The following is a 14,241-nucleotide window of genomic DNA, read 5'->3' as shown; positions in this document are numbered from 1 at the left end:
CAAAAATTTTCAAACTCGAATTTCTCGAGAAAGGTTGAAATTGCGTCTTCTTACTTACACATGGTGAAGTCCTAGTCGTTCTGTACACATTCTGTCAATACGACTGAAATCAGCGAGGGGAAGGCCGTACGGACTACTTGTAAGTGGTTGGAAACAACGAGGTAGGTTGGGCTAGAACAAAACGTCAAAGAAGCTGGGCCCGTAGGATACGTACTTGCGCGCCACTAGCTCAAAAACAAATGTATGTTACATTTTTTCTATCTCAGAAATCATTCGGAGTAGGGCTTAGGTCCTTATGCAGTTTCAAATGAGCATTTCTGTCATGTCCTTGAATATTGACTATTCCTCCTGGGACAACTTGTATAAACAGTTTGGCTTTCTGCACTTCACAGCTTCTGATGATGAAATGTAAGGCACAGAAGCTAGCCTTGAACTACGGCCTAATGCCCGCACAACACAAATCACCAAAAAATGAGCTCACGGTTTTGGGGGTAGGGTTGTTTGGGGGAAGAGACCAAACAGCGAGGTCATCGGTCTCATCGGATTAGGGGAGGACGGGGAAGGAAATCGGCCGTGCCCTTTCAGAGGAACCATCCCGGGATTTGCCTGGAGCGATTTAGGGAAATCACGGAAAAGCTAAATCAGGATGGCCGGATGCGGGATTGAACCGTCGTTCTCCCGAATGCGAGTCCAGTGTGCTAACCATTGCGCCACCTTGTTCGGTCTCACAGTTTTGGGGACTCCCCTAACGAGACACGTCGAGCACAAGAAAGTGAGGCAGTGGTGCCAATCTGCCTTTGAATTTAGGCTATTGAATACTCCCTCTGTGTCTCTCAACCACCCTTCCCTTCGAGAGCGACCAACCAACTACCGCGTGTTTTTTAAAGGTCCGATACGTAGTGGAGCGATCCAGCGGCAGTGCGTTTCAGAACAACCGACTGAGTGGCAGGCAGCAGTGGGAGTTGACCTGGGCGACCGACCGTGTCTGTATACGGCGCTGCCCGTGGGCGACCCGTCTCTGTGGGAGTCACTATATAGCACACGCCTCAACACCTGCGCCTCGTAGAAGCAAGCATCAGCCGCTAGCGCCAGGACCTCTGCGGCTACTGATCGGCGTGTCCCTCGAGCTCTTTAAAGACGCGCGCCAGAGCGAACTGTCAGCGTGCGTATGTGCGCCGAAGGTCGTGCGCCGTCAGAGGGGGAGGGAGGAAGCGGCATTTACCGTGGTCACGGGACGCAGCAGCGTCGGAAATAACGGCGGGGGAGCCGTAGAGCAACAAGCGAGGCGATACAGCGGGGTAGCCCCCGGCTGTAGTGCGGCTATTCTGGGCGGCGCGACTCAGCAGTTGGCACGCGCCGAGACTAGGTTAGCGAAAAACACAGCGCCAAGGTGCTGCGGACCGCCAGCGGGGCCCACCGCAGACAATCCCTAGCGGGCGCGCGAGCGGGCAGCACAGTCCATCAGCGAGCGACATGGCCGCCGCCGTGAGGGGCGCCTCGCCCCGCGGGTACTCCCACGCGACCACCACTACCACGACCACCGTCAAGTCGGCGTTCCGGGACTTCGCCGAGTGGAACAGATACCTGGGTAAGCTGGAGGGCAGTGCGCCTGCGCGCCGCCGCGCCGCTTCCTACTTGTTGCTTCCCCGCTGGCTACTTGTTAGCTCACTCGCGGCATAAGGGGGTCGTTATGGTGCCCTGCCAACACCCGGCTGGCGTCAGCTGCGACTGATGAGGCGCCGCCAGCCGCGGAAAATGGCGCCTGATGTATGGCCAGTGTTGTGACCGGCCCCTCTGTTATGGCTTTATTTTTCTAATGTGAATCACCACTCGTGCACTGCGACCGTGTGTGTAACGTTCAGAGTGGGCGTTTATTAAATACTGATGTAACGTGTCATAGTAAAGTCACATTTGTTTTATGTAATTGACTCAGCACTTGTTCCAGTGTCTGTTCTAGCATGAATCTGGTGAGGCATTTTAGAAAGAAGGTGAAACTTCTTGGCGCATGTATGCTTCTCTTCAAGAGACCAGTATTCATGCTATTGTCATTTAGTCATTATTATTTCCTTTAAACCTACAACTGAGTTACTTTATCAGATTATCGTGGTGATTTCTTTTCGCAATATTGATTGGTAAATCATACTGGTGTGTAAGTTCGATTATTGTTCCGACACTGAATGACGAAAGACGTCAAACTATTGCACGGGCGTAACCAGAGATGCGTTGGGTCGTAATTTTTGTCCCTAGCGACAGGGTTTCCTAGACAGTGAACTCAAAAATAGAAAGTACAATAGGTCACCATCATGGATAATATGGCTGAGGCTCAGAGTTTCCATCAGTATTAAGTTCGTTCATAAGTTTGTAGCTTTTCTGGTTTGCATATTGATATTCCCGTTGCTGTGGGTTTATTTATCGATTCCCATTTTCTTTGTAGTTCACTGTCGGAGCTATTTGAGTTTACATGTTGTCATTTTGTCATTTGGAGATAGTGACTGGAGCTGTGGACGCCAGGAAATGGAGAGCGAAGTGGAGAAATCTGAACATTTCGGACATGTTCTTCTGTTTGAGTTCTGTAGAGGGGTGACAGCAGCGGAGGCAGCGAGAAACATTTGGGCCGTGTTTGAGGATAATGCGATTAGATAGAGCACGGCAACAGAATGGTTTTTTCGTTTTAAGGAGGATCGTTTTGTTATTAGTGACTGTCCACGTTCAGGAAGACCTTCGGTGTTAGATGAAGATCGTTTAAACGCATGAATCGTCCGTGATCCACATCAGAATACTCGAGAACTAGCCATATGATGAACTGTGATCCTTCCACCGTTGTGAGCCACTTGCATGCTTGGGGCAGTTTTAGAAATTGACTGTATGGGTACCACGTGCTATAAGCGAAAATCACAAAAATCAGCAGGTGGCCATTTTTGCATCTCTGCGTGCTCGTCGTCACTTGGCTCGTGAAGAACACCTTTACTGGTGACGAGAAATGGTGTCTTTATGCCAACATCAGGAAAAGAAAAGGATGGATGGGCCAAAAAAGGACAGCAATTCCACATACAAAGACCTGCGCACAGCCACGGAAGATAATGTTATGCATCTGGTGGAACAGTGACGATGTGGTGTCCTACGAATTGCATCCCCGAGGCGTAGTCACCACTGTTGACGTTCACTGTAACTTTTTACAGCTGAGACGTCTTGAAGACGCACGCCAAGAACAACGACCAGAAAGACTGCCTGAAGCGATGCTACCCCACGATAACGCCCACCCGTATTCTGCTAGACTGACGAAAAACACTATACAGGAGTTGGGTTTCGCACCCACCTGATTCACCTGGTCTTGCGCCTCCGGATTTTCACCTGTTCCGCTCTCTATCAAACAACCTTCAAGATACTTCCTTTCTGGATTAAAATACACTCTTAATATGACTCGACTAGCTCCTCGCCTCAAAAGCATCTGATTTCTACAGTCCTGGAATCGAAAAAGTTACCCCACCGTTGCCAGACTGTTGTAAATACTGAAGGAGAATATGTATTGATGACGTGTATCTGTTGTGTTTATTTAACTTACGGAAAAACACTACGAAATTATGCACCAGCCGGCCGCTGTGGACGAGCGGTTCTAGGCGCTTCAGTCCGGAACCGCACGCCTGCTACGGTCGCCGGTTCGAATCCTGCCTGGGACATGAATGTGTGTGATGTCCTTAGGTTAGTTAAGTTTAAGTAGTTCTAACTTCTAGGGGACTGATGGCCTCAGACGTTAAGTTCCATAGTGCTTAGAGCCATTCGAACCATTATGCACCAACCCAACAAATGCAGTGAAAGCTCGCTAACTACCGTATCTGCCTGGATATAGCACCGTTCTAATCTACTGCACTTCGAATAATACAACTTCTGTTACGCCTATTGTGCTTCTGGCGTGACTGCTAATGAATGGTTCGCGTGACCTAAGTCATCTAGGCATATGTTCTTTGTAACGTTACGGCCTCGTTCTCTTGTATCTGAGGATGATGTGCTGTTTCCCGACTCTGTGTCATGTAAAGGAATATTTTTGACCGTAAGCTGACGATTAAGGCGATCAAAACATACGTGGTTGTTGTTCTCCCGATATTAACTGTGGCCTTGAGCACCATGGGACTTAACTTCTGAGGTCATGAGTCCCCTAGAACTTAGAATTACGTAAACCTAACTAACCTAAGGACATCACACACATCCATGCCCGAGGCAGGATTCGAACTTGCGACCGCAGCGGTCGCGCGGTTCCAGACTGTAGCGCCTAGAACCGCTCGGCCACTCCGGCCGGCTCCCGATATTAACCGACTTGCTCCCTGTACACCATATTACCATTCTGTATCTTGCATCATTGAAATTACCTACATTTTAGCGTCGATAGTTGTGTGGAACTGGTTACGTCGAAAATTTGTAGTATGGTTTCAGCGTGCGGTAGTGTAGTTGTTTAGTTGTATGAGTCGTTCAGGCTGATGAAGCAACCTCTAAACTTTGTAAGGAATATTTTGTAACAGATGTAAATTGGTGCCGGACGAAAATTCCAACTTAGGTCTCTCGCTTATGCCTAGTAATCGTTTTAACCTGTTAGACCATCTGAGCAGCCCTGCAAGACCAATTTATCCTTTCAGTGTTACTGAAGACTTTCTCCCTGTTACCCCCACACACGTCGTGGGAGGCCTATTGATTGTAGTGTGCAGAAGCAATAGGAGGAAACGAGCAGCGAATTTAACAGTAAGGTAGGGTCGTACTGGAGGCGTACCCATGATTTACAGGAGGTGTGGATTTGAATTCTGGTCTGAAACATATTTTCATTTGTCCTGACATATTTCATTCATCGCAGACAGCAGTTTTTAACGAATTAAACTGATAGTGTTTCATGTCTCTGAGTTCTATGATTTCATTCCAGTGGTTCCGTTCATTTCATGTTAATGATAGTTAATTCAGTCGACTCTTTGTTTCGAGCTGTTGTTGTCAACTGAATCGCATTGTGTTCCGCACCAGAGTTGCGTGGAGGACGGTATACGGAATGAGCCACACGCTTACGATGCATCGATTGTTGTGGGTGCAGTTTCTAGAGATTTTGTATGTTGATCTAACTGAATATCTCTCTTACATCTATTCTGTAAGTGCCGTAGAACTGATATCGCTGTAACCTGTTAGAAGGAGGCTGAGAGGTGCGGACTTCAGAGTCGTCCAGGGTGCTCTCCTTGCTCCAGTAAAAGGACGACCCAGCCGCTGTCTTAGCGCTGCGTTGCTGGTTGCAATAGGCGCCTTATCACCTGTTTTGGGAGTCCGCTCTCCATTCCAAATCAACAAATGAACACAAAATGAAGGCTCTCACAACCAGATGTCGTAGCTGGTGGAAAAAATAACGGGTTGTATGGCCGTGGTGCATGAAACTTTTTCGTTCGTAATAGTTCCATTACAGTTTCGTCCAGAACGATTTTCAGCTCTGGACGAAACGTCCGTCAATCCGAAAAATTTACTGGCAGCTTCGATAAATGAAATTAATCTGCATAGTGAAGTGGCGAGAGAGACGCGAATTTAGCACAGATTGTAACGACCTGTTGACATTTAACATTGTTTCTGCATGTGAATTGCATATCTTCACCAAGAAAAGGAACCAGTTTTCCTTGTCAAGCTGGGAGTTTACTGCGTATCAAATTCTCTCTCTCTCTCTCTCTCTCTCTCTCTCTCTCTCTCTCTCTTCCTGTCTCTGGTCATCGGTCTTTCGAGTGCTACTCTCCCTGTTTTCCTGTCGTGTGCTTTTCACTGCTACATAACTACTACAATCAAATTCGTCTACAGCTTTTTGTAAGTATAGTCTTTGTCTCTATTATCTTTTCCCTCTACCGCTCCTTCCAGCGCCAAGTAAATTATTCCATGATGCCTGGCAGACGTCCCATTAACTTGATCCTTCTCCTTGGTCTTCCATAGACTTCTTTTAACCTCTTCTTTTCAGTACTTTATCACTCCACGTAATTTCTAGCGTTCTTAGATAGCGCAACCTGTCAAATGCGTCCAGTTTTTTCCCCCTAAGATCTTCCGACGCTCCCCACTTCACTTCCAAATAATGCTTTCTTTAGACGTACACTTTCAGAAACTTCCCTTCTTCATGTCAATGTCTTGACGTCAGTATAGCTTTTTAATGAAGAAGACTTCCTTCGCCTGTGGTGATGTATTTCTGATACCTTCTTTGCGTCGGCCATCCAGTGTAACGTTACTTCCTAGTTAGCAGAATTCTTACACTTCTTCCATTACAGTGTCGTTCCCAGTTTTTATGTTAAAAATTCGTCTCTCCCGTTTTAAATGCTCTTCATCACATCACCATATTCTGTGCTAAGGGTGGGTACATTCCTTTCAGTGCCAGCCGAAGTGGCCGTGCGGTTAAAGGCGCTGCAGTCTGGAACCGCAAGACCGCTACGGTCGCAGGTTCGAATCCTGCCTCGGGCATGGATGTTTGTGATGTCCTTAGGTTAGTTAGGTTTAACTAGTTCTAAGTTCTAGGGGACTAATGACCTCAGCAGTTGAGTCCCATAGTGCTCAGAGCCATTTGAACCATTCCTTTCAGTGAGTCTTCTTCCTGAGATACTAGCAGAAAAGGTATAGCATCTGATAACCTTAGGATTGGTATCTGCTCCTCCTGAAAATCGTGAATTATTGAAAAAGAAAGTGGCGTAGCTATTTTAACCTGACAGCACTGTAAAAAGCGACCTACAATTACAAGTACAAGTTGAATTCGCAATCAGAATGTTGGCGCTGTGATTCAGCTTTATTAATTTGACGTAATTTTGTGCTCCACACACACACACACACACACACACACACACACACACACACACACACACACACACACACACACAGAGCAGCGCGCGCGCCTAGAAATGCGCATAAATTCTTAAGCTCTGCAAAAGAAAAATCGAGCGACCACGTACTGCAGGTGTTGGACGAGGTTATCCGATCCGCCAGGTGTCGATGTACCAGTCAACCTCTGAGAAGTCCACACCTAACACACAAATTCCGTTTTGATCTCAGTTTTGCGTATATGTTGAGTTATAAACAGCGTCGTATAACCGTAAATAAACATTACCTCATTGCAGTGTGGTCCAATAAACTAAATCAGCTTCTCTTATAGCCTTGACGACGCGGAGACGCAACACCGAAAGGAAACAAAAGCAGTTTGTTCTGCACTAACACATCAGCAACCAAGGTTCTTAGGTTGTGAAGAATATGACATAGAAATTAATGTTTGCATTGCGTGCTTTCGAAGCAGAACTACTACCGTGTACGGTACTCTACCATACTCCGTAACGACACAACGTTCACATTGTGATTCCGTGACGTGCAGGAGAGAAGAGCATTTTGTATTGATGCATCTTTAGCGGCTGCAAGAGTTAAACGCGAACATTTAGTTCAAAAAAATTATGGATTGTTACTTGAAAGTAGCTTCGCAACAGCAACGTCTTCCTCGCTTGTGGCACTACATTTTTGTCGGTGTAAATACTTCGTTGTCAACATTTTATCCAATAGCTGCCGAAGCAGTTTCTTGGTTGACCGAGAGCATATATCTGATTTCTTTCCTTTTAATCCTTACATTTTCCTACTTGCGAGTCTTACACCTTTCTGAAATATCGTAGTACAAACATTTTAATAGCATCCGTTGCCTTGAATTTGGATAGAATTTGATCCGCACACAACATTTCTTTTGCAAAATATCACTGTATTGTTACCACTGATCGCGCAGAAGTTGCTGATTTGATATGTAGCCCGTTAGATGTAGTATTGGAAAGTAAATCAACAATGAAATAACAATACTGAATTACTTAGATTATGGCAAGTGAAAGTTAGCTGTCGCCTCGATATCAACATCTTACATTTGTTTTTTTGACAACGGTAGCGGAGTATTGGGGATGGTGCTGTGGAGAATACTGCGAGCTTCCGTCCTGTCTCTATGCAGTAATACAGCGGCTGTAATAATCTCGCGTGGCTCACTGGCCTGGTGCGAGTCTTTCAATTGGACGCCACTTCGCGATTTGTGTGTCCCTGACGTACCCCAGTTATCCAACCGGGGAAATGGGACCGAGAGTTTAACTTGAAATCCGAACCACGTGTCGTTTCCGGCGACTCCTCGCATCGTTGAGAGGTGTTTGACAGCGGCCTGATCGAAAGATGTTGTTGTGCAAATTTTGGCGAAACAGTTTCCTGGTCGTTAAGCTTTCTGTTCGAAAGAACGAAAATTCATACCTTATAACGATTCAGCCTTTTAAAATGCACAAAATTTTCGCTATTTTCGACGTAAAAATGGTTGAAGGCTGTATCTGCAACAACGGATATTATACGTAAATAAATAATTTTAATAGTCAAAAGCGACGACTATGTCTCTTAAAAGTTTTCTATGACTGTGAACCCCATACAACAAAAATTAATCAGTGTCCAGACAGAAGCCAGGTTATAACAAGCTCGTCCGGCCGTAGTGATCAGAAAGAGCCACATAATAGTCGATCGCGGCTTGGGCAGTACTCGGTGTCACCCTTCCCTCAACCAATACTGGATGACTAGGTCAACAGCGGGATCACTGAGGATAGCAATAAAATACGTCGTGGTACAGTGCCCCAATTACATTCAACGAAATCCCGGATGCCATGGCGCACAACAGATAGACAAAGTCTTTCCCTGCGTTTGTTGGGGAAGAAGAGTAGCAAACCTGAATATTTTGCATTTGCTTTTCTGTGAGGTACATGTGTGGAATAGGTGGCTTGGCGGCAAAGAGGGAAAGTGTGAGACTGCAAATTCGAAAGCCCGATGTCAGATGATCCCTCGGTCCAAGGATTTTTTCCTGCTACACTCCACTTCTTTTACCTCTGGCATTGGTCTACCAGTGAAAAAATCCAGGTTACACCTTAGTACTGCATTGATGTTGAATTGTAGGTACTCCCTATAACTGGGTTTGCACTCGGTTTAAAGGTTTGATGAAGGCTATAGGACCACGCCCAGTAAAACAATTTCGGTATTCAAACCAGTATTCTGCTTTGTACAGCTTTACGGTTTTTGTTTCAAGAGTAGATGGGGAATGGTGTTACTAGGGTATAAACCGGCGTGCGTGCTCTGGGAGACAATTGATGCCACGAAAATGGAAAGAGGCCAGAGATGTATGGAAGGGTGATTGGACTGTGTTGAACAACAGTTCCATAAGATCTACTTCTCCCTAGCGCAGAGACCATTCTTCCTCGTTTCCGGCTTGCACATGAGGCCGCTTTCGTCGCCCCAATTGGGCCAACTCATCGAAAGTGTAAAAAGTCTATTTTGCGTTTGTTGTTTTCTGTTACGGCTTTCCATAATCGTTAAAGAAATGACAACGGAATGGCGTTATTGTTGCAAGAAATGCGACTTTGGATTGTGTGTTATTCGATGTTTCGAACTACCTCATAAAAAAGTATATAAATGTGTATCTTTTACGTTATTGCAAAGTATTGTTGATGTCAGTAAACGAATGAACGGGCTTGATTGCATTGGCTTAGAAGCTTAAAGTTCTTTCACCTCAAAGAGACCGTAGACGTTAGTATTTGACACAAATTTCAACTTGATACCTCTACTTGTTCCTAAGAGATATGAGTCTTAATAGACGGATAGACAGACGGCCTACAAAATTATCCTATAAGGGCTCCGTTATTACCGGTTGAGATACGGAACCCAAAAAATAGGGAGATGTCGGGAATGGGGGGGGGGGGGCGGCGGGGGCGGTATACTCGTCGATACTCGTTGTTTGCCCTGGCCGCCACTTACTCTGCTTACGCCACTGCACATACATTCACCTTCGTCCGGTCCTTGATCTTATTTATCCGGCCTGTTACACTGAAGAGCCAAAGAAACTGGCATAATTGCCTCATGTCGTGTAGGGCCCCCGCGAGGACCCGGAAGTGCCGCAACAGGACGTGTCATGGACATGACTAATGTCTGAAGTAGTGCTGATGGAAACTGATACCATGAACCCTGCAGGGGTATCCATAAATTCGTAAGTGTACGAATGGGTGGAGATTTGATCTGACCAGCAAGTTGCAACACATTCCAGATACGCTCAATAATGTTGGTGTTTGGTGGCCAGCGTGGTGTTTAAACTCAGAAGAGTGTTCCTGGGGCCACTGTGTAGCTATTCTGGACGTGTGGGGTGTCGCATTGTCCTGGTGGAACTGCCCATGTCTGTCGGAATGCACAGTGGGCATGAACGGATGCAGGTGATCAGACATGATGCTTACATACGTGTCACCTGTCAGGGTCGTATCTAGACGTATCAGGGGTCCAATATCATTCCAACTGCACACGCCCCACACCATTACAGAGGCTCCACTGGCTTCAGCAGCCCCTGGTGACATGCAGGGTCCATGGATTCATGAGGTTGTCTCCATACCCGTACACGTCCATCCGCTCGATAGAATTTAAAACGAGACTCGTCCGACCAAGCAACATGTTTCCAGTCATGAACAGTCCAATGTCGGTGTTGACGTACCCAGGTGAGGCGTAAAGCTTTGTGTCGCGCAGTCATCAAGAATACACGAGTGGGCCTTCGGCTCCGAAAGTCCATATCGATGACGTTTCCTTGGATGGTTCTGACACTTGTTGATGGCCCAGCATTGAAATCTGCAGCAGTTTGCGGAAGGGTTGCACTTCTATCACGATGAACGATTCTCTTCAGTCGTTGTTGGTCCCGTTCTTGCGGGGTCTTCTTCTGAACGTAGCGATGTCAGAGATTGGATCTCTTACGGGATTCCTGATATTCACGGTACACTCGTGAAATGGTCGTACGGGAAAATCCCCATTTCATCAGTACCTCGGAGATGGTGTGTCCCATCGCTCGTGCGTCAACATCACGTTTAAACTCACTTAAATCTTTATAACCTGCCATTGTAGCAGCAGTAAGCGATCTAACAACTGCGCCAGATACTTGTTGCGGTCTAAGGCGCTGCAGTCATGGACTGTGCGGCTGGTCCTGGCGGAGGTTCGAATCCTCCCTCGGGCATGGGTGTGTGTGTTTGTCCTTAGGATAATTTAGGTTAAGTAGTGTGTAAGCTTAGGCACTGATGACCTTAGCAGTTAAGTCCCACAAGATTTCACACACATTTGAACATTTTTTGGTACTTGTTGTCTTACATAGGCGTTGGCGACCAGAGCGCCGTATTTTGCCTATTTAGATATCTCTGTATATGAATACTCATGCCTATACCAGTTTCTTTGGCGCTTCAGTGTAGGTGATCGGAGCAGATGCGGAACGCCATCGCGTGATTACACGTCATCCGCTCCAGTGCCTTCGCGATCATGTTTAATTCGGCATCGACTACGGAGACTTATTTGGCAGCAGTCTCTTGCGTAAACATTCAGGGTAAACGCGAGAACGGTTTAACCTGTTCTTTTACTTAAACCCTTCAGTGTAGACTACGACACGGCAGTGGTGCTCTGAAGTCGGGTCTCATGATAGAGGAGCAAGAAAATTCCACGAAGTACTTTATCTCGGCCTTGTTTTGCATCGTAAGTGCATACCGTACTTTGTCCAGAATGGCCACTGCGAGCGCACGAGGGCTGACGTAGATATCGCGGAGGGGACGCGCTCGAGCGCTAGGGTGGGCTGCGCCGTGCGCCGGCCGCATGTTTATTTATAAGGCGTGGGCCGGCCCGTTGCTCAAGAGTACGCACGGCCACAGCATAGCACGGCACACGGCACAGCCCAGCCACCGCTGCGGAGGCGGCGCGGCGGCAAGGTCGCAACACCTGCTGCTGCTGCTGCTGCTGCTGCTGTGCTCTGCACAGCCAGCACAATCACATCTGTGTGTGCGCGCACGCGCCCCGGCCGTCGCAGCGCACCAGGCGAAGCGGGCACATTCTTGCAGTGCGGCGGGCTGTGTGGCGCCGAGTTGCCTTGTACATTCCTTCGACCGGTTTGCTCCATTTTACGGTGTTAGCGGTTGGATGGCTTATAAAGACAGTTTGATAGCAGACCGGAACGTTTCTTGACGTGTACCGTTCACGACCTTGTGATCTGCCGTCCGTGTTTGTCTTACTAGGGAATTCTGGACGCTTCATTCGCGTGTGCAAATGTGTGTAGTGCACAAGCATCACGAGACAATAGTGTTGCAGAAGAATAATGAGCGTTTTATTGCTAAAGACAGCTTGAGGAGGTCAGAGGAAGAAGAGGACACATCACAGGAATTTTATGGTACATTTTGTTGCCGAGCGAAAACTGACGTAGAGCCGGCCGGAGTAAAAAAAAAAAAAAAAAAAAAAAAAAAAAAAAAAGTTCAAATGGCTCTGAGCACTATGGGACTTAACTTCTGAGGTCATCAGTCCCCTAGAACTTAGAACTACTTAAACCTAACTAACCTAAGGACATCACACACATCCATGTCCTTAGGTTAGTTAGGTTTAAGTAGTTCTAAGTTCTAGGGGACTGATGACCTCCGACGTTAAATCCCATAGTGCTCAGAGCCATTGGAACCATTTGAAAACTGACGTAGAAGAGTCACGGTAGTGTTAATGAAGTAGGCGATAAAACAGAGCGTTAGATTTTGTGCGGACGTTTCAAAACATAAAGAATATAGAAGATTTTCTGTGGATAATGCTATTTCGCAACTTCTGTTTGGTATGTAACATTTTGCGTTGGCAACTACAAGGCTTGAAAGGCGCCACAGGCAGTAGCCAACGTCGATAATTACTACTTTTAGTAACTTTTACTTGTTCGATACCCGAACTCTGCCACTTATCCAAAACTGCCCATACCGCCAGTAAGTGAACTCTGCAACTAGCAGCAACCTCTGATTTTCTCTTGCTCGCTCCCTGCAATACGTCAAAAGCAATATTGTAGTAGTGTGGCAGTTTTAAGCTGAAGACATCTGTACGACAATTTGTTACAAAAAAATTCAGCCATCGAAAAGCATTATCTTAACTACCCCGAAAGGAGAGGAACGAAAATGTCTTTAAAGAAAGATAATGCAATTTTATTCAGAAAGTACTTTAAAACTTGCTATAATATAGAAGTTCTGTACCAAAGACATTTCAGTAAATACAATCTGTCCATTTCACCCATCTCTAATGACCTTACCGCCGATGGGACAGTAAACTCTTAATTTCCCGTCTGTCCATTTCATCATTTTGTCGTTGCACAATTTTCTTGTGCTTGAATGCTTGTCTTTGTTTTTCTTGTCGCCGACGCTGTTTCGTGGTATATAAGAGTCTGTATGTATTCTTCTCAAGTTACTCACGAGAGTGTAAATATTAGGGAGAGGAGATCCAAGCAGGAGTTGAAAACGAGAATTAAAACTCATTTCTCGCATTCGTGGTTCTTAAAAGCGCAGAGAACTTGCCCGCTTAATTATGCAGGGTATTGCAGATAAGGTATTTTTCTCTGTAAGTTACAAAATAATAAATGAAATAAATATTTATTTAGTTAGGTGAACGTAAGAGAGTAACAACAATGAGTTATTTTTAAATACAGCATCTTTTTCCTATCACGTAGCTGATGTATTTAAACCAACTGTGTGCGAATCATTTCATTTCTGTCAATTTTACTAAGGGAGCTAGAAACGTTCAGAAGATTAGAGATACGGATGCAGCATGCTGTACATAACTGTCTGGATGTCCCCGAGGCGGAATGTTCATTTAAGTGAGATATTCAAACGAGTGGCCATTTTACTCAATGCACAGGTCAGTACGCGTTCTAAACGACCTCCGGACGAGATGTAAAGTTGTTGCTTCTGTCACGGAGCGATAAGTTTCCTCGATGCGCTGTTTGAAGTCGTGTTCCCTTAGATTGTAGAATGAATCCTTACACTGTTGTATACAGGGCAGGGCGAAATACACAAACAAACGAGGCTCGGTTTGCCACGGATATTGACGTGAAATAAACATGGCATACAGATCCATCGAACACACTGATATGTTGCTGACGCTCGGCGAATGCCGACACGATGCCGCCGGCCGGGGAGGCCGTGCGGTTCTAGGCGCTACAGTCTGGAACCACGCGACCGCTACGGTCGCAGGTTCGAATCCTACCTCGGGCGTGGACGTGTGTGATGTACTTAGGTTAGCTAGGTTTAAGTAGTTCTAAGTTCTAGGGGACCGATGACCTCAGAAGTTAAGTCCCATAGTGCTCAGAGCCATTTGAACCATTTGACACGATGCCAATGACAGTCATGGCTTATGCCACGAGATATGCTAGTCGAAGAGCTGCATCAGCCATTACGTTGTGAATTCAGG

The 14,241-nt window shown here is 46.2% G+C and overlaps 1 protein-coding gene across 5 annotated transcripts in view; it reads left to right on the top strand.

Annotated features, from left to right (window-relative positions):
- Positions 1-14,241, top strand: part of LOC126485748 (leupaxin) — a 506,478-nt gene that overhangs the window by 249,283 nt on the left and 242,954 nt on the right. Inside the window, exon 1 of one of the 5 annotated variants that reach the window (XM_050108898.1) lies at positions 1,108-1,588. The exons of 3 other annotated variants lie outside the window; for them this stretch is intronic. In XM_050108898.1, the coding sequence (XP_049964855.1) occupies positions 1,474-1,588 (115 nt within the window). In that variant the 5' untranslated portion in view covers positions 1,108-1,473. Of the gene's footprint in view, positions 1-1,107; positions 1,589-14,241 lie in introns of those variants that run through there. One more of the 5 variants, XM_050108903.1, reaches the window with a different exon arrangement.

This window comes from Schistocerca serialis, chromosome 1 (genome assembly GCF_023864345.2).
Source record: "Schistocerca serialis cubense isolate TAMUIC-IGC-003099 chromosome 1, iqSchSeri2.2, whole genome shotgun sequence".
NCBI lineage: Eukaryota > Metazoa > Arthropoda > Insecta > Orthoptera > Acrididae > Schistocerca > Schistocerca serialis.
This window is presented reverse-complemented; position numbering and strand designations above follow the sequence as displayed.